The sequence below is a fragment of the Euleptes europaea genome, chromosome 3 (genome assembly GCF_029931775.1).
Source record: "Euleptes europaea isolate rEulEur1 chromosome 3, rEulEur1.hap1, whole genome shotgun sequence".
Classification (NCBI taxonomy): Eukaryota; Metazoa; Chordata; class Lepidosauria; order Squamata; family Sphaerodactylidae; genus Euleptes; species Euleptes europaea.
In genome coordinates this window covers 90,069,164-90,090,075 of record NC_079314.1, presented here as the reverse complement: position 1 = coordinate 90,090,075, position 20,912 = coordinate 90,069,164, and the positions used below count along the sequence as shown (strand labels likewise).

At 42.7% G+C, this 20,912-nt stretch overlaps 1 protein-coding gene across 1 annotated transcript in view; it reads left to right on the top strand.

Moving 5' to 3' along the window:
• Positions 1-20,912, top strand: part of CACNA1I (calcium voltage-gated channel subunit alpha1 I) — a 183,910-nt gene that overhangs the window by 91,796 nt on the left and 71,202 nt on the right. Inside the window, exons 9-13 of the mRNA XM_056846177.1 lie at positions 11,078-11,229; positions 13,528-13,713; positions 17,058-17,175; positions 17,645-17,800; positions 18,157-18,238. Of these exons, the coding sequence (XP_056702155.1) occupies positions 11,078-11,229; positions 13,528-13,713; positions 17,058-17,175; positions 17,645-17,800; positions 18,157-18,238 (694 nt within the window). The remainder of the gene's footprint in view (positions 1-11,077; positions 11,230-13,527; positions 13,714-17,057; positions 17,176-17,644; positions 17,801-18,156; positions 18,239-20,912) is intronic.

Sequence of the window (20,912 nt, the reverse complement as noted above, 5' to 3'; positions counted from 1 at the left end):
TTGTGAGATGTGTAACATTGCCCAGTGCAGCCTAGGGTTGTCAATCAAGCAACCAGTCAGATTTTATTTCGATACAATATCAGCTCTGAATAAAAATCAAAGTTAGGTTCAAATAATAAAATAAAATAATAAAAGTTGATGATTCTGGGAGGGGTGATTTGAAGAGGAGGAAAGATCTTCTATGGGGAAAGGTTTTCAATTAGCCATTTACAAATCCCACTAGACCGGAGGCAAAATGTGGCTACTTGAATGGTTATCTCCCGAGAGGAGTCTGCTAAGAGAAGGGAAGCTTTAGCTTCTTCTGATCTCCCAGGAAAGGATGACAATACGGGGAGAACGTACTGCGATCTTATGTCGTTGTAAAAGGGCCTAGGGTTGTCCTCATATATGATCCACAGAGGTTAGAGATTCTTCTCTTGTTTTCTAGACAAGTAATGAATGTTCTTTGTGTAGTTTTTGGCCAGGTGTGGTTATCACTTTACTATGAATTCACTTAGGTGGCATGAAAATTGGGGGAAATGGCCTTTTGGAATCTGTGGTTCTGGATCAGTCGCAAGAAGAATCTTTGCATGTGGCAATACTGTTCCCAGACTCATCAAAGCTAACTACATTTTTCCTGAAAGGATACTACCTTTTAGAATGCACACTAGGGTTGGCATCTTCAGCTTGGGAAATTATTGGAGGTTTGGGAGTGATGCCTGAGGAGGGCAAAGTTTGGGGAGGAGAGGGAGGTGAGGTGTCATAGAACGGGTCACCAAGCTTTTTGAGCCTGTAGGCAATTTTGGAATTCTGACCCAGGGTGGTGGGCGCAACCACAAAATGGCTGCTGCAGGAGTGGAGCCAACCACACAGAAGAAGCCCAAGAAATGGGGATATGAGGGGTAGTTTTAAAAATACCAAGGGAAAGAGGAGTGAGAGAGAATAAAAGAACACTACTGTTGAAACAATGTTATTTTAATCTGCACAGACAAACAGATTTCCAATGGGCAATCAGAAACCCTGCTGTTAGGCTTGCCAACTGCCCGGTGGGGGCAGACAAAAGCCTGCCAATCCACTGGGCTGCCTGCCAACCCTCAGCCAGTCAGCAGGCAGAAGAGGGCCGCGGAGGTGGGGGGGAGCAATCGGCGTGCACACAATCCACACGATGCGCCAACGTCACCTCCGGGTTTGCCCAGAAGTGACACAGACGTTCTAGTAATCCTCCCCGAAACTCTATGGAAATTATATGGTTTCCATAGAGTTTCAGGAGAGATTACTAGAGCATCCATGTTGCTTCTGGGTAAACCCGGAACTGACAACGGCGTATCGTGTAGGTTTGTGTGTGTGCCGATCGCAGCCACCAGCCACACCCTTGCAAAGCTCCTGCCGGTGGCAAGGAGCAACCTTGCAACCCTATCTGCTGGGCAAAAGCCCCACTAAGCCCCACCCACATTCTAAAAACACTTGGTGGGCACCAGGAAAGGTATCCATGGGCACCATGGCACCCACAGGCACCATGTTGGGGACCCCTAGAACCTGCCCTCCAAAGATGTCGTTTTCTCCAGGAGAACTGATCTCTGTAGTCAGGAGTACTCCAGGCCCCACACCCATGCACCTACAAAGAGTGCTCGGAGCGGTTTTCTGTCACTGAATTTACTCAGCTCTCCTCCCACACACATACACATTTTTGGACCAGTTCCTTTATGAGATTTCAAGTTATGCCTTGGATTAGGTAAGAGTGCTGCCAAATCCTACATGGAGACAGCGAAAGCAGACAAATGTGTAAAACGGCAACGTTATCTCAGCATTTTTGCTGAAGAGTGGTAATTGCCCACATTCACTGACTAACCTGCTGCATGTTTATGGCATACTCATTGCACAGAATCTGTTGTGAATTAGATCCTGTGGGCATAGCCTTTTAAAGATGAACATGGTTGCCCTGTGTTGATCAGCACCTTTGTATAATGAGGGCTAATGGAGGCGCCTCAGTCTTAGAAAAATGTCTCCTAACTCAGAAGAGAGCAATTAAAAAACATAAATTGCATAAAAACAGAAGGGTCTGGACAGAAAAGGAAAATTAAGTAAGCTGAATCGGTATCACTTTGATTGGTGATGATTAGGGGCAGAGGACAATCAGAATAATCATCTACTGGTATTCAAAAGCTATAAACACACAAGGTTTGCATAAGGGATATGTTATTTGAAAATCACATAGCTAGAGGAAGATGTGGGCGGGAGATCAAGAATTGTTTCTTCAAAATTCGTCTATCTCAGGGATAATGTCAGAGCTATTTATGGAGCAGCATGCACCACAAACAAAACAAGAGTGCTTATTAGGACCTCTGGGAAGAGTTTAATTTGAGCCAGGGTTCAACATGGCTTAGTCCCAGAGCTTGTTCTTTTCAAGGCCAAGCCCTCAGCCCTTGAAAATGTGAAATAATAACAAAGATTAGAGTGGCCTTGGGGAAGTACAGAAGAAGACGTTTGTCCTAACCCTGAGAGACCACAGTGAGATCATACACAGGGGCAGAGGCTGTGGGTTCTAGGCAGGGCTGACCCTGGTGCCTCTCATTTTAGATCAATATGCCCATAAGTGGTTCTGTAATGTTATTTATTAAGGTGATTTAGTATGGAATCAGATTACTGTTCACAGGATGGTCAACATTAACAAATATTCTGTGTGGTTAAGGCTACTATTTGGATGAGTCACTTAAATAGTTGAGACTCTGGTTTCCCCAGTAGTCAGAATACTCCTGGAACCAGCTAGGAGAGGGTGTGGGGTAGGGTTGTCAGGTCCCCACTCTCCTTCAGCAGGAGATTTTTTGTGGGGATCGCACGCACGCAGCCACAAGCGACGCAATCCTGTCACTTTACTTTGTAAGGTGTAAAACTTTACGGTTTACTTCTGGAAATGGCGCAGTGCAATGGGATGATTTATCACTCAAACCCCCATTTGAGTGGTAAATCGTCCTGTCATGCTGCGGCGCTTCTGGAAGTAAACTGGAAGTGAAGGGATCGCATTATTTGCAGCCACACGCGATCCTTGCTGTGAGCCGGCTGATGAATTGGTGGGCAATTGCCTGCTATTATAAGCCACCTGGCAACCCTAGTTGTTAAGGGGCAAGGTAATGCTTGGCTAGCTGCATGCATGGCTGACTCCCACAAAGGACTGGCTTCTGTGTAGTGGTTGAAGCCACCATATCAAACTTTTCAAATGACAGCTACAGAATGAGTGGTTGTCCTACTACTTCAGTAATAACGCTGTGTAAAACTAAAACGCATGCGCTATTAAGGAGGACAGGTTTGCTTTCATGTGGCCTTACAGATCTTTTGGAATTCTAAACCTGAGCACTTCTTGTGTTATGCTACAGGAGGTTTTAAACGGTTACTCCAGTTTTTTAAAAGAGGTTGAGAGGGGAACTGGGAAATTACAGATGAGTTAGCCTAACATCTGTCCCAGGCAAAATGAATAAAAGTTGTAAAAGAGACCTTGGCCACTTTGCCCAGTTGCTGGACCTCCAGAATGGTTGGCCAGTGTGTAAGACAGGATGCTGGACTAGATGGTCTGATCCTGCAGGGCTCTTCTTATGTTCTAAGTTCTTTTGCCACTCTTACAGGTATACATACTGAAACAAAGCTTCTGTGTCCATACTCGGCTTAAGTCACAATCTGGGAATGGATTGTGATGCACATGTTTTTGTCTGTTGCTTTAATATACAGATGGTGTCAAATAATCAGCGCTTGGCCTGAGTACACAGGCTATCCTAGTGGCTGTATGAGATGGCGTTGTTTTTAGGAAGCGGCAACATGTGATATAAAGTGGCACATTCCAGGCCCCCATACAACACTATAGAAGATGTCTAGGACATCACTCTCGGATTATAGGGTGCAGCTGCTAAGGGTCATTCCATGGTTTGGACCCCCTGATACATAGTAGAAAAAAGTGATTCTACCCTATGACATTTTGCACAGGTGGGGATAAACTGAACCTATCATCCTGCCAACAATCACTATTAACTAGCTTTCTCTGTAATGCTTAGCTTAGATTTACATCTCTAAGCTGTTTGTTTTATCATTTCTATTTCTAAGAGGGTTTTGTGTTTGCTGTCCCCCCCTTCTTCTTGTAGCACTTTGATAGTCAATTTGCAGCTTCCTGATGCTTTTAGGTTATTGGGCACAAATGAGCATTCAGTCGTGTTCATTCTCCAATTTTCTGTAATAAATGTTTTCTGTTTTTTTTAGTTTCCACCAGACTCTTTCAGCAGTGCCAATATTTTGGATGTGGGAGAATGATTGTGATTTGTTCCAGAATGAAGTGTCTCCATTTTCCTGTCACAGCCATCAGCTCCATGAGAAGTCAGGCAAACCTACAATGATTTTAATAGTCTCAGAGGTGATAGGGGTCCCTTGGAGGATGTGCCTCCAAGGATCTCCAGACAATGTATAAATGGCACCTGAGGCCCAAAACTCTTTTCGCTCTGTCTAATTTTGCATCTCTGCAGCAACGGCAACAATGTGTGATCTGTTTTACTCTGTTGGGTCTGTTATCTCAAGCTATATGTGTGTACCTAAGACTATTTCCTGCTTTTTTCTTTCTTTTGCTACCTAATAATTTTTTCACCTGGCTTCCTCCCATCTTTCCCCTTCCCTTGTGTTCCTTTTTCTCTTTCAGTCTTCGTCTCTGTTATTCCTTTTCTACCTCTCCCCATGATGTGATTGTTTAAAATTGTTTCTTCTCCTTTGTTCCCCATCTTCAGGCTCCTCTCTTGCATTTCGCTCTTCCTTACCCGTCTCACTGGGTAGGGCCATTCCACAGAGTGACTGATGGACCATTAGAAAAAGATTAACAGGTTTGCACTTGTCTAGAGAAACAGATGTCAGGGAGGAAAGGAGAGTGAGCAGGAACAGGTGACCTTTTCTGTAAGGGAGACAGAAGCATGACTGTTAAAACATCCATCCCTCGCTATGACACAGAAGGAGGGAGAGAGCAAAGGCATCTGCAGGAGTGAGAAGGGCAATCCACTATTATATCCCTCCCCGGCACCACATTACATTTCTCATTATCACTGACATAATCTTTCAACTTAGACTGAAATTGGTGTCTTTGCTTTGCTTCCCCCCCCCCCCACCAGAGTGAATTTGCATTTGCGACTTCAGGTTTATATTTATCTATATGGTGCACATCCAAGTAGGTCAGGCGTGTTCTCTGCTGAAAATAGGCACATTTAACACATTTGAATGTGTGCCTTTGTGGTGGAGAGTTCCTTGAAGATAAACACTGAAATAAACACTGTATGAGAAATGAAAATTTGCCTTCATAATCTTTCTACACAATCAGGTTTGAGGGTCGGAACAAATGATACACTGGGAGAACAGTGATGAGATCTTCCAGTCATTTTAAAAATACTAATATCAGCCATTTGAGGGTCTGATTTTGATTGGGGTGCACAGGAGAGGAAGAGGAGTTTAACTCTTTATTCCTTCTAATTTCACTGAACAAATCCACAGTCGTGCCACCATTCATCTTAATTAACCCTAAAAGGAAAAAGATAGGCAGACGTCTTTTGCCTATCTTGTTGCTTTTTAGGGGTAATTACAACATGTGGGAGGGTTATTTAAATTAAAACCCATCTTCCCTCTACCTTAAAAAATATTAGGTTGATCTGATCACACATCTCCCAATATTTCCTCTGTTTTGACCTTCAGCCCAATAAATGTACTTGTTATGCAGACCACCCATCTTTTTTCAAGGCTGCAGTTCTTTTTTTGGGGGGGGGGTATTGCATTTCCCAAGCATTACTGTGCTATATTTGGTACTTGCTGTTTATTCTCTCATAGAGCATACCCATCATTATTGTGATTCTCATAAGGAATGTAGTTGTGTGAGTGCAGGTGGTGTGTGTGTGTTAAATGCCGTCAAGTCGCTTCCGACTCATGGCGACCCTATGAATGAAAGTCCTCCAAAATGTCCTATCTTTGACAGCCTTGCTCAGATCTTGCAAACTGAAGGCTGTTGTTTCCTTTATTGAGTCAATCCATCTCTTGTGCAGGTGGTACCTTAGAAGATAATTTTCTCTTATCATTAGTGCCGTTCAGTGAATTTTATTTGCTAATGTTTGTATGTTTACATTATATCTTGAGTGATTTTGTGCTTCCCCGTAACCTAATACAGTTCCAGCACTGGAGCACTTCTTATGTAGTCTTACTTTTTTACTAAGTAGGTGAGCTCTCGAGGCTCCCCTTCCCCCACTGCTCTACCTTTTCATAAGCCAAGCAAGATCTTTGGTTTGACTTTTACCCATTCAGCATTTTTTTGTAATGTCATAATTTCCCTAACCTGGCAACCCAGGCTAGCCCAATCTCATCAGAGCTCAGAAACTAAGCAAGGTTGATCCTGGTTAGTATTTGGATGGGAGACCACCAAGGAATACCAGGGTTGTTATGCAGAGGCAGGCTATGTCAAACTACTTCTGATCGTCTCTTGCCTTGTAAACCCTACAGGGTTGCCACAAATTGGCTGTGACTTGACAGCAAAAACAAAACAAAAACCTGATAATTTGGTTTGAACATTGGGATATCAGGATTAAATTTGGCTTGACTCACACATTCAGAACTACATTTCAAGTTTGCATTGTGGCTCAAACCTTCCCCCAGGTTCACATGGGGAGAAGAAAATGCAAATCACAATGCAATATATCTTTTGTGAAAGTTGATATCAATGAACTTTTGAGTCCTAATGAACTTTGGTGTATATGCTCAGGACTACTTTTTGCATTTCAAGGCAAACACCAGCTTGATTTCCACTCCCATCATCCATTTCTCTTGTAAAATACAATGAAATGCAATATCTGCCTCGAAAAACAAAATTATACATTAAAGACATCGTTCTGTATTGAAGAACAGCCTGATTCCCTCCCCCCCTTCATGCATGCACACCTGTGGTCAAGCAGGCCAGGAAACATGAAAAACACAGTCAGTGCAAAATCCTTCTTGAAGGCAGAGGCATTGTGATGAAAGATGATGAACATGTTTGAGACATGATTCTATGTTTCAAGTTCAATCCCAACTCAACCACCACACCCATTTTCAAGAGGACATTATTAAACTTAACACAATGCAATATCTCTGCCTTGAAGGCTGAGATACTAGAATGAAAGCTGATGTGCACATGTTGGAAAACATTCCATATTTCAAGTTCAAAACCTCACCTTGACCCTCCACCCATTTTCAAGAGCTCAAGGAAAAATATGAAACATAACACAGTGCAGTGTCTAGCTTGCAAATTAAGATCCCAGTAAAACATGTGTCTGTGGTTGCATCATAATTTCCAATCAAAGTTAAAACAATAAAAGAAAAGGAAGTATAAAATGCATTGTAAAGTGATGTATTACTTCAAGATCTGAATTATGGCGACCCGTGGTGGGATTTGCAAGGCAAGAGATGTACAGAGGGAGCTTGCCATTGCCTGCCTCCGTGTCACAACCCTGGTATTTCTTGGAGATCTCCCATCCAAATACTTGCTAGGGTCAACCCTACTTGGCTTCTGAGATCTGAAAAGATCAGGCTAGCCTGGGCTATCCAGGTCAGGGCACTTCAAGATCAACATATCCTAATTTAAGTTTATTTGTCTGTTTGAACCATTTCTACTCCACACTCTCATTTAAAAGTGCACAAGAGTAGCTTACAAAAAATTAAAGCTAAGTAAGAGAAAAAAACAGTGAGAAAATAGCAGCAGTTAGTGTACATGTTCAGAGTAAAATTATAGATTTCATCATGATGAAACCCAATTTTGATCTTTGTGCCCATTTTCAAGAGAACCAGGAGTCTCTCTGTGGCTGCAAGACAAGCATTGGTATGAATGGAGCCCATTTTCCAGTTTGAGCTCAAATTTGCACTAAACTAGCCTGATCATAAAGAAGAAAAACATCTTTCTGCCAACTCTTCCTGTGCTAAAGGAGATGCTGGCTTAAATTCTATGCCTAGCTTAAAGGAAAGACTCCAGTCTAGACAGTGACCTGCATAACAACTCTAAGGGACCTTTAACAAAGTGGTGAGGTGCCTTTACAGGCCTGGAAGGATCATGAGTATACAGATAAGAGTAAAAACAGAAATAAAATGTATTTTGGGAATTGATACATGTATCAGCTCTGAGAAATTAAATGTTATTGGCAGTCAAAATCCACATGATTAAGCAGCTACAAAAATGGTATTGGTGGTTTGGAACCACTTGAAAACACTTTGGGAGATACATTTTGGCCTCAGTCATAGGGCAAAATGGCTAGACAAAAGATTTTCCTACACAAAATATTATTTTCTTCCTGAACTTGGAAAGTCACTGAATAGTCAAACCTATGCAAGTCACTACACTTTAGAGGGTACACTAGTGATCAAAAAGATGAGAATGAGAGAGAAAGATAGCTATAGCTATGTATCTTTGCAGGTATGAGCAGCCAATTCCCATGACAGAATCTGAGCATCTTGTGGAAGGAGGCAAATAATCCAAAAGTAAGACACAAAGCAAAAGGGGACATGTGAAATAATCAAAGAGTTCTGGTTCTATGGCCCAGGAGATGGTAAGGAGAGAAATAAAGGGAAGATTGCCTTTGAGGAGACAGCATATATTTCTTTTCTAAAGTAACTTGTCCTTCCACTGCTCAGCAGAGCTATAGTGATCCTGTGGGACTGGGAATGCCGTGTTGCCTGATCCCATATCTGCTTTCTCAAAAGTAATCCCTACTGGATACAATGGAGGCTACTCCAGTGCGAATAGGATTGCAGACTTATTCTCTAACGAATATTGCTGTCTCTGCCTTTCAGTCCTTCCTTTATTGCTTGATTATTCAAACATAATTACAGATGAAAATTGAGTCTTTCTCCTCTCCCCCTCCCCCTCAGATACACACGCACACACAGATCACTCCACCTTTTTGCATTGAGGGGAACTGGCAACTTTAATAAAAATCCTTTGACACAGGGAAGATGTCCCATTTTCCCTCCCCCCACATTTCTGTATTCAAATTAGCATGAGGTCACTGATCATATTGAAGTGTGGGAATGAATTAGGAGGCGGCGGAGAGAAATGGGGTTTGCTTTTTTCAGAACGAAGAAGGGGATTTTTTTGGACAGCCGTTGTCAAAACCACTCGGCACAAGTAAACAGATAATTGTGTGGGACAAAGCTCTCAGGAACTGGAATGGAAACCCAGGAGGAAGCTTTGGAGGGCAGGTGGCTGAGAAGCAGGGCCCCAGTCTATTCACTCAGTCACTTATTAAGGCCAAAGAAGAAGCAGAACTGTATTTTTCTGCCCCAATAAGTGGAAATTGTTTACAGCTGCCAGGGTGATGGTAAAGGATCCAGATTTAAATCCTGATCTCTCTGTCTTAACGCACACAAAGCTGAGCTGTTTGATTTACACATCTTTCCACCTTTAAATGAAAAAGAAGCATTGTTCCATCTACTATGTACCAGTTTGCACAGGTCACCACAGACTTCATTAGGAGGAGTTTGTTCACAGTTGATGATTTGCAACTTTCATCTCAGCTGTCTGGCATGCAGAAGGAATGGGACTTTTTAATATACCTGTTTACATATGTTACACATAAACTGAAAGCAGTGTGGAAGGCTAGCATCTTTGTGCACACCAGTCTATGGAACTTTGATATGGGCTTGTGTGTACGGATGTTTGCTTTTATACTTTTATACTCAAGAACGTAAATATCATGCTATGGCTGTCAGAATGAGGGTCACATATTCGTATCGCTTCCCCTGACTTCTGTGGGAAAAAAATGCACAGCATATCATACTAACAGGTATTTTGCTGGTTGCTTTTATGCGAGAAGACATCACCAGGGTCCCAGGGACCAGGGGCACTTCTGTTCTACTCCTTCTCCCTCTCTCTTTCCTCTTGTTTCTCACCCTTTCCTGGTCTTTCTGTTCCTTGTCGTCACACATTAGCAGGCTGGTCCTCTCTGCCTGCTGCTTAATTCACGCACATTGATACTCCCCCGGGTAATTTAGTTAGACCACGAGAGAGAGAGAGTTATGAGGAAAGATTACCAGAACAGGCCCAGCAAAAAGCTAGTGGATAAATTATGAAGGAAAGAAAAAAACTGAAGCAAAAATTGAAACAAGAAGAAAGAGGAAGGTTCATCGTCTGCATAATTCCAAATGGAATGGGTGTCTCAAGATAGAATAGGGGGCCATCTTTCCAAACTTCAGAACTGATTTTAGTTTTGTTTTTTAAAAAACTACTACATTGTCACAAGCTCCAGATTGGTGGAAATGGCACCATTATCCCCACATTATTCATTCCACTTCCAGTGGTGAGATGCAAACTGAATAGACATGGAATTGGGTTCAAATTACTGCAAGCGTAGGAAAACATTCCCGCTGAGCACACACACCCCAATAATTTTATTCCTGGAGTTCAGAGTTCCCTCAGAAACAGTGTAGTGGGCAAATTAGTGGGCGGAATCAGCCTAAAAAGCCCCACTGCCTATAGAGATGTCATTTTGCTAGAGTAAGTGCTGTTATACTCATGGATCCAACCCAGGGTTCTTCAGTATACATTCAGGTCCTTTCTCGGAGATAGAAACAATTTCAAATTTGCAGTGGGATGCTCGTCTACAGTTCTATTTCATGTTCCTGAATGTCCAGTGTTTCAACACAATAAAAATGGGATATTAGAATGAAAAGTATATTAAATCCTCAGTCATTCGATAGTTTCTTTTGCAACTTGCTTAAACTTACTGAAATAACATTTCTTAATTCCAGAGTGGTAACTCTAAAGCAAGTCTATAAATCATTATTTGGAGGATATAAACTACAGTGACAGTGAGGTCTAAGAATTTAAAGGTCACCAAGTAGTCACCAGTTAAAAATTGGAAGAAAAGGTCACAAAATAGTGGGATATCGTGGTGGGGGGAACCTTGCTGATATACATTTATTGTTCTAGAAAATAATTGTCAAGGAAGCCCCAGAGAGAACCACTGCACCCAGCTGATCCCATTGCTTGCACATGATGTGGGAAAGTATGTGGATGGTTAGTTTTCTTTCCAAAATGCTTTTGATGTTTTTTGTTTGTTTCTGTCTCCTACAGCCAGAAGAACTAACCAACATTTTGGAGATCTGCAATGTGGTGTTTACCAGCATGTTCGCCCTGGAGATGATCTTGAAACTTTCTGCCTTTGGACTCTTTGATTATCTTCGCAACCCTTACAACATCTTTGACAGCATCATCGTCATCATCAGGTGACAAAAATCATTTTTTAAAAAACCCAGTTATGCCATCTGAGAGACTAACACGTTTTCATTCTAGAATAAGCTTTTGTGGACTAGAGTCCATTTCGTCAGGTGCATGAGGTGGGTTTTTATTTGGCAGACACACACAGAGAGACATACATGAGGGCCACAGCTAACTATATGACGCGCTTCCAATAGATCTGTGCATGGCCCTAGCTTTAAGCAAAGTAATGTGATCTTGCCTCAGTCATTAGTTTAAGCTACTCTTAAATACCATTAAGTATCATTATTTGTTATTATGCTTTTCTCATAATTCTAGGTGCTGTTAGGATTTTTTGCCCCAAGTTCCGAAAAGTTTTGGCCTGTCTCTGGCCAGACTGTGCAGTCAAAGATACCCTGTTTGTGCATCCTTTGCCTTGTTTGCAGCCTGCTCCCAAGAGAGCGGTCTCCATGCAAAACACAGCCTTGCCTTGCATTAGAAATCCATCTGCAGATCATGAACTTGATTTGTATTTTCTTGAGAACAAAAAGGTGAGCAGGAAAACTCCAGGGGCTAATGCACAGGGTAAAGGAACTAGGCGATATCAGCCACTCTGCTATCAGCTTTCCTGTGAACTCTTAATTCATTCAAGCGCCATAAATGTTGTTTTCACCTTATGCAAAACCAGTGTATTTATTATTTGTTTATTGACTTCATTTATACCCCTGCCGTGTCCCCAGCAGGGACCCAGAGTGGCTTACATTGATCTCCTCTCCTCTATGTTATCTTCACAACAACCTTGTGAGGTCGGTTAGGCTGAATGTGTGTCTGGCCCAAGGTCATACAGCAAGCTTCCACGGAGGTGTGGGGATTCAGACCTGAGTTTCCTATTCCCTAGTCTGACATGCTAACCCGTACACCATCCTAGCTGTCCAGGGATGTCCTTCTGTTGCCTCTATGAGTCTTTCAGACTTACTGTCCTGTACATAGGTGGTACAGAAGGAATAGTTTGCACCTCCGTACCTACAGATACAGCAGAATCTAAAGAATGGGGGAAGTAGCCCTTAGCCTCTCTTCTCTGCCAATTCCACCCCCTTTTAAAGAACTTGCTCCATGGCAACTCCACTCACTGGATCAATGAGCATGAGTTGGATCAATGAGTTGGATCAATGAGTGAGAAGGAACCCTGCCCCTATCCTGCTTTCTCACTGTCATGCATAAGTTATGTATTCCTATTGTGTGGAAGATTCCTTTACAGTCATTGCTCCTGCACTAGTTTCCATTCTAGAGTTGGCTCCTGCCAATGGAGCAGAACCACAGTCTGTTTTGCTGCACTGGCAGAAAGTTAACAGCACCTAATCCTGCACCAGACAACCAATGGGGTGCAATGGCTATAGTGTTGGACCTGGGTTCAAATATGAGCCATGAAATTCACTGTATGAGCCTGAGCCAGTCAATGTGAGATGGACAATCCGAGCTCCATATAGATTCAAGGAAGGAACTTGCTTTTAGAAGAGTACCTAGGGAAATTGACAGAGGGAAGAGTCAAGATAAAATTGACTAGACAGGGATACTCAGTGGCTCAGGAGCCCCTTGTGTTTGACATGTCACTTGTGGCTCTTATGAGCACCATTATCCAGTGGGGCATCTGCCCCATGTTTTAGGAAAGTGGTCAAGACCTAGCCTGGTGGGGTTTGTGGAATAAATAACTTGTGAGCCTCCCTGGGGTGCAGGCCTCACACCACGGATGGAAGTAAATGTCGCTCTTCTGGTTGATGATAATTGCAAATCTGGCTCTCTGAACCACCAAGTGAGCACCATGGGACTCGGAGAAGTCGAGGCTTTAAAAATTGAAAAACTCCCCACATGAAAAGTGTAGTCTCTCCTATAGCAGGAGCAATCAGGCATGTGCACATTTTCCAGTTAAAAATCTCCTTTTATACATACACACACAACACTGATTCAGAAGATTATCTATTACAGCGATGCTTTGTTCACACATGATTAATTCAGACTGATTTTGTATTACTTATATGAGTGCGCACACAAAATTCTTTCATATAGTAAGACAGACTACAGTGATTGATATGGAAATTCATTATGTCTCTCCCTCTCTCTCTCTCTCTCTCACACGCACACACACACACACACACACACACACACACGGGGACTTTCTGTACCCTAACTGGAGGTCTCTCAAACACACTCCATTTAATTTGCAAACTGTCTTTCATCCTCTCCTTGGATCCTTTTCTGTCATCTTCCTCAATGTTTCACTGTAATCTTTGCACACTTTCTCTCTTGTTCTGTTTGTTTCTTGTCTGTAGTATCTGGGAGATCATCGGCCAGGCAGATGGAGGCCTCTCAGTGCTGAGGACATTTCGGCTGCTGAGGGTGCTGAAACTGGTGAGATTCATGCCCGCCTTGCGGCGTCAGCTAGTGGTGCTAATGAAGACCATGGACAACGTGGCTACTTTCTGCATGCTCCTCATGTTGTTTATCTTTATATTCAGGTGAGAAATGGGGGGAGGGATGGGTACCTTAGTACAACCTGACAAGCTGCCTCGTAGTATATATAAAACCATTTCACCAGTCAGTACAAGACTCGCTTTGCTTATTTAAAATACTGGTGATAACATTATTAGTAGAGACAAAGTTATAAACATGATAGTTAGACCAGATGGATGTACAATTGCTAGCCACTCTCTATGTCATTGAGAAACAGTGAGCAATTATTCCAGGTTTCTGTGCCTTAAACCCAGAAAGGATGTGCAGTAATGCTAGAGATGCAAAACAATAAATCAGGAAATTGTTGGAGGATGAACACTACCTACCTGCTTTTGAAGATCAATGTCCCCAACATTTGATGTCACCCACTTCTTGGCAAGGTGGGAAATATCCATGAAGACAACTGGGGAAATTTCACACATTACCTGATCGGTTTTTATCAACGTCCCATTATCAACATTAGAGAAGCTGTCTGCATTTTCTTTTATAGAGAATCAGAATGTTGAAAGCAGGGAGAATAGTTTAGCATAATAATAATGGACAAAGCAGGAAGAGAAGGCAATCCATATGGGAATAATCAAAAGCTGAGATCTTGATGTTGGGTAGAATGAAATTGCATGATAGAAACTCCCCTGCCAAGCTAACAAATATCAGTATATTACAAGTAACTTTAAAGGATTATGCAAGACAAATATATGGTTATGAATGTAAGGGAATGGTGTTGCCTCTGATTTATGAAATCCACATGAGGGACCTTCACCTTTATACATATGTGGACCTTGAGATACTCTAGCCTCTTTGGAGCAAATAGTTCCCCTTGGTTACCACCAACCATCTATCAATGTGAAACTGAGAGCAGAACTGCACATTCTGTGTAGTTCCATGATTGCTTTTTCAGTCTTAGTTTTTAATACAGTGCAACCGTGGAGGCTACAATTTGAAGGAGGAGAGTGGGGCCTGGGGAGAGCAGCTTCTTAAAAACCCTTCTCCCTGCATGCTGCTTATCTGTCAAACTTTGCCTCCCTCAAATGAAATGATGCCAGTATCGGTATCCTTTCTCTAGGGGTGGCAGCAGCTTGGATGCAACCTATAATACCATACAGAATCCAGTTTATGCTACACCAAGTGGGAAGGAAATAGATACAGTAGTGATGGGACTGAATTCAGAGAGATGCAGTATTGGTGAACAAGAAATGAAAAAATAAACTTAGATCAGTATTATTTACGTTGTAACTTTTCCCAGAGTCTGATTATGGAAGCTTTCAGACCAATGCTGCACTTCAAAGTTTTTCTTACCATGAGAAGGATCAGGACCATTCTGCATTGTTATTAGTTGGCGTTATTTGTGGCATAGTGGTTATGAGCGGGGGACTCTAATCTGGAGAACCAGGTTCGATTTCCTACCCCTCCACATGAAGCCTGCTGGGTGACCTTGGGCCAGTCATAGTTCCCTCAGAACTCTCTCAGCCCACTCAGAGGCAGGCAGTGGCAAACCACCTCTGAACATCTGTTGCCTTGAAAACTCTACGGGGTCGCCATAAGTCAGCTGTGACTTGATGGCATACACACACATTCAAAATTTAAAGTAGGAATGATGACTCATAATTCTAACAGATGTAATTTTCTCATGCAAGTTACAGTAGCCTCATAATTACCTATTATGAAATACACTGTTAGCAACTCCATCCCCAAGGAGTCCACATACTGCCTCATTGCTTCCATTCTAGAATATATAAAAGTTCTTCTGGCCTACTTCCCTTGGTGGGCCTCACACTCTTTATGCTGAGGCCAGCAGGGAGTTTTTGTCACATATGGCCTGAGGGGTGCATTATACTCAGCATTTTTTGTGCAGGGCTACAACAAGAATGCGTATGTTGTCATTTGTGAAGATTGTGTTTCCATAAATTTCACTGTGTGTACACCTGTTGAGAAGCTGTGATCAGGAATGCATTTTCACACAACTAAACATGCTTTCCCCTCTACACCTGTACATGCAAACTTAAAGGGGGGATCATTTGTGAAGCTCTCTCAGACAAAAGACTTGTAAATTGATAGGGGCCCCATTTACGGAAAAGCGACTCAAAAAAAGTTAAACTCACTTGGGGCAGACAAAAATGCATAAACTAGGTGCAGGAAATGCAGTAGGAAGGCAGGTGTATGCACACACATGCAAATACGAAGGAATTTTTAACTGATGAAGTACAAGTTCACAGTTGCGATCACCCAGTGTGGTCTCTGGATAAAGAGGCTCTGCGAGGCCTGGAAAGTTCACTTACAGTGCATTCCTATAGTGAGTTACTCCAGTCTAAGCCTATTCATTTCAATGGGCTTAGACTGAAGTAACTCTCCTTAGGAATGCACTTTTAGCCTCAGTTCTTCAGCTGTGTATTATACAAGGAAGTCAATAGGTTTAGAAGGCTGTACCTCTGCTTAGGATTGCACTGTAGAACAGGTAGCATGATGTAGAATGCTAAATTTGAATGAAGGAAGCCAGGCCTAAATGTGCCATGAAGCTCACTGGGTTGCTTAAGCAGTCATTCTTTTACCAAATCCATTGTGAGAATAAAATGGAACAACTTTGCTGGATGACCCTGGGCTAGTCACTGTCTTTCAGCCTAACCTACCTCAGCGAGTAGGTTGTCAGGATAAAATGGCAGAGGGGAGAATGATGATGAAAGTCCCTTTGGGTCTTCAATGAATAAAAAACATGCATTGCTCTAAACTCCTTTGGAAGTAGGACTGCCAACCTCCAGGTGATGGCTGGAGATTTCCTGCTATTATAATTTATCTCCAGGCAACAGAGATCATTTCACATGGAGAAAATGGAAGGTGGACTCTATGGTATTCTACCCCATTGAAGTCCCTCCCCTCCACAAACCCTGCCCTCTTCAGGCTCCACCCCCAAAATCTCCAGATATTTCCCATGCCAGATCTGTCAACCCTATTTGGAGAAAAGGCAGGATACAAATAAAGGTAAAAGTCCCCTGTTCAAGCACCGGGTCATTCCTGACCCATGTGGTGACGTCACATCCCAACGTTTACTAGGCAGACTATGTTTATGGGGTGGTTTGCCAGTGCCTTCCCCAGTTATCTTCCCTTTACCCCCAGCAAGCTGGGTACTCATTTTACCGACCTCGGAAGGATGGAAGGCTGAGTCAACCTTGAGCCAGCTACCTGAAACCAACTTCCATTAGGATCAAACTCAGGTCATGAGCAGAGCTTAGACTGCAGTACTGCAGCTTACCACTCTGCGCCACGGGGCTCCTAGGATACAAATACATCTAATGAATATGTGAACAAAAACACATGGACATAGAAATGTATTGATAATAAAAATGTTACCTGACAGCATCCTGGGAATGCACATCTTTGGATGTAAATTCAGCCTCAGGACAGACACAGGAGACACAGTTCCTGACCGGAAGAATTTTGACTCTCTGCTTTGGGCCATCGTCACTGTGTTCCAGGTGAGTCCCAGGAAGGGCAAAAGGAGGAAGTGGTGGGAAGGATGTGTCATCTCTCAGAAGTATGGAGTGGTAAGGGAGCACACGGCATGTGAACAGTTTGTCTTCTTGGCCCAGTGCTGTATTTAACACATTGTTGCACACAGTCCATCATGCCATATATTGGAAACCTGCTAAGGAGCTTGAGCCCAGCTGTGTCCACTTAACTGAAATGCACTTTATCTGCTGCTCATCTCCAGTGATCTGCCACTAGATTTCATAAAGCGCCTGTGGCATTGGCACGGAATAGCAAGGCCAGTGTGTCCCCTCCATGGAAACCATCTCAAGAAATACACATATGAATGGACTGTAAAAGACTCTTGAAAACAAAGACCCAAGGAGAGATTTTTTTTTCACTACTCATTAGTACAGTTTCATAAAGCAGCATATTTGTTCTTGCTTGAGGTTTACAAGGTTGGGTTCTGTTTTTCAGATACTTACTCAGGAGGACTGGAACGTTGTTCTCTATAACGGCATGGCCTCAACTTCCCCTTGGGCATCCCTTTATTTCGTGGCTCTTATGACATTTGGAAACTATGTTCTCTTCAACCTGCTGGTGGCCATCCTAGTGGAGGGATTCCAGGCCGAGGTGAGTTGCTATGGTAACTGCTTTCCAAGAGGAAGGGCACCAGTCTATGGAAGATAGGGGCTGGGGGAAAAAATGGTAAGGTGTCCTATGTGGAGCATGGTCTTAAAAAGAGCTCCACAAATTCAGCAAAGTCACATGGCACATCATATTCTGAGAACCATGGGAGGGGCCTGCCTTTCATCTAACAGCATCCAGCCAATGGCAAATAATCTAAATAGTTTCACGAGGAGGTTTGCCAGCCTTGAAGATTCCCTAGTTAGCTATGGCAACAAAATGCTGGAATCACAGGAGAAAGTCTCTTTTGTTCTCATGATGCTCACAATTCCCAGGTCTTTGTATTTATTTTTCCAACTCAGGGCGATGCTAACCGGTCGTATTCCGATGAGGATCAGAGTTCATCAAACATAGAGGAGTTTGGCAAGTGCCAGGACAGCTTGGGTAAGATCAACGGGTCTAAGAGTCGGAACAATCATTATAGCAGTGGGATTTGCAGAGCTGGGGTGTGTCTTGCATAGAATGTGTTGGCATCTAAGACCAAAAGCACATGTACACTGAAAGCTTCAAATATGATTATAAACCAGCTTTTCTGCCATCAGTTGATTTAGACAAAAATCAGCAGGAATGATGGAACAAAGCAGGAAAAGCAAAGAGAAGGCGGGTGAGAGAGAGGTAAAACTGAAGGAGGTAGCAGAAAAGAGGTGGGATAGAAGAAACAGGAAGAGGATATAGTGGAAGGGAGGGAGGGAAATCTCAAGATGGGGAGGAGCAGCTGTAAGTAGGAGAGAAGGAAGTAGAGAAAGGAGAGAGACAGTGGGGCCTACTAGGAAGAAAGAAAGAAGAAAAGGAGGTAGTGTGGGAAGGAGGATACAGGGAAATGAGACCCTCTCTTGTAGTGAGCCAGCATGGTGTAATGGTTAGGAGTGGTGGACTCTAATCTAGAGAACTGGGTTTGATTCTCCACTCCTACACATAAGCAGCAGACTCTAATCTAGTGAACTGGGATGGTTTCCCCACTCCTACACATGAAGCCAGCTGGGTGACCTTGGGCTAGTCACAGCTCTCTTAGAGGTCTTTCAGCCCCACCTACCTCACAAGGTGTCTATTGTGGGGAGAGGAAGGGAAGGCAATTGTAAGCCGGTTTGATTCTCCTGAAAAGGTAGAGAAAATTGGCATATAAAAAACAACTCTTCTTCCTCCTCCTCCTAGTTTAGAACTGTTTTTTTCTGTTTTTTGCATGTGTGTCCCAAGAGTGGGAGAAGGGCTCAAAACTGTTTTATGCAGGACTTGTTAAATCAGCCTCAGTTTGCAATAAGAATGTGTAAATTATTATGTACAGTTAGAAAGAGGTCCTTAGCTGCAGAGCCTTGGCTTTTTAGCATGACCATCTAGTTTCCTTGAATAAGGGAATCACCCAGCTGAATAATCTTGAGTCCCTCCTACAACTTGACTGTATTTTATAAAAGCATTGACGTAGTAAACAGGTGTTCGTGGGGGGAGAGAGAGACCCGAGATCGTTATCAAGAAAAACAGTTTATTTGAAGCTGCTGACTCAGAGGCCCTAGTGGGCAGAAATCTCTGAGTCCCGATCATATTGAGGAAGGGATATTTATCCAAATTCAAGATATGACAACCCATCAACATTCAGGGTAAAGCTGATAGCACTACAGACATAGAGGCGGCTCAATACAGTTGCAGTTTCATCCAGTTTCTCCTATCATTGTTTATAGTTCACTCTGACACTCCATGACTCTTAACCCACTTACTTAAAGCACACAGAGAGCAAGCCTGTATCTAGGTAGACATTCCTTCCCCCAGCTTCCCTAGCAGTCTGGATGCCAATTATTACCGGGATATCTTTTGGGCCACTGTTACATTCCCCCCCTTGTGATGAATGTCCCTGCTAAGGGCATATTAATCACACTTATACCTGTAAATCATCATGACTATACAAAGACATAAGAGCAGTGACAGCTTTCCGTTCCACCATACTTTCTATCACAAAATACACATCCCAGAACCCTCTTATCTCAGTGAACCACTCACTCCACCACTCAATCGACTTCCCAATTCTCATTCTGACCAACCTTCTAATTCCCATCCTGGGCACAATTAATTCAGGTCATTTTATACATTTTTAACAGTTGATCTCACAAATACATCCCATCTCAAAATATGTCATTTCTTGCTACTGAAATCCAACAAACAATTTAACAACATTAAGAAGCCAGCTAGGCTTGGCAACATTATAACTTAAAGAATGTCAGTGTGTGGATGCTTATGCAGACTCTGTCAGTTGAAGACAAGAGGAAAGACAGAGAAAAGACAGAGGAAGAGGACAGATTCTCACGGCTAAAGGTGAGATTCCTGCACCTGCTTATGTACACAGGCAGTTGATAGGGCCACAGGTGAAATACCTTTCTCTGTGGGCAATAATTCCAGGAAATTCCTGGAGGTCCCTAAAACAGCTTTATTGAAAAATCCACAACTTAGGAAAGACAGTTGGAAGAAGCAGGAACACATTTGAACAAGATACATTAATGGAAGAACACATAGACTTCTAAGACATTGCATAATGCATGATACATAGCAGCAACATCAATCCCGCATTGGTACATTTTACAAAACAACAACCCTTTTTCTTTCTTCAAACAACGCATCCCAAAAAACAAAAGTTCTTTGTCAACTTTGAATGGAAACATACACAACCTTTCACAATAGTCATACAGTTGAGATCATTACAAAGAGAAACACCAAAACACCAGAGAATTCAGGCAGTCTAGAATAGGCATGACTGCCACAGAACCAGAACTAAAAATCACCAGTCTTTCCACAGGAGCTGTAAAACAAATGAGTCTGAGACACAAACAGAAACATACTGAAGCCTTTGCTAATGCAGGGCGGGGGAGGCAAATCCACAGTCTCAGGCAGGAGGCAGGAGGCCCCTCTCGAATGACTCCCAGTCTAAGCCACAGGAACAATGTTAACATATAGATACAGTCATTTGCTGGAAAAAAACTTCATCTGGTATCAGGAAAAATAGGGTACGTTGAAATATTTGGAACCAGACTGTAAAAGACAAAAATATCAAGAATCTACACAGAGTTCTAAGGGC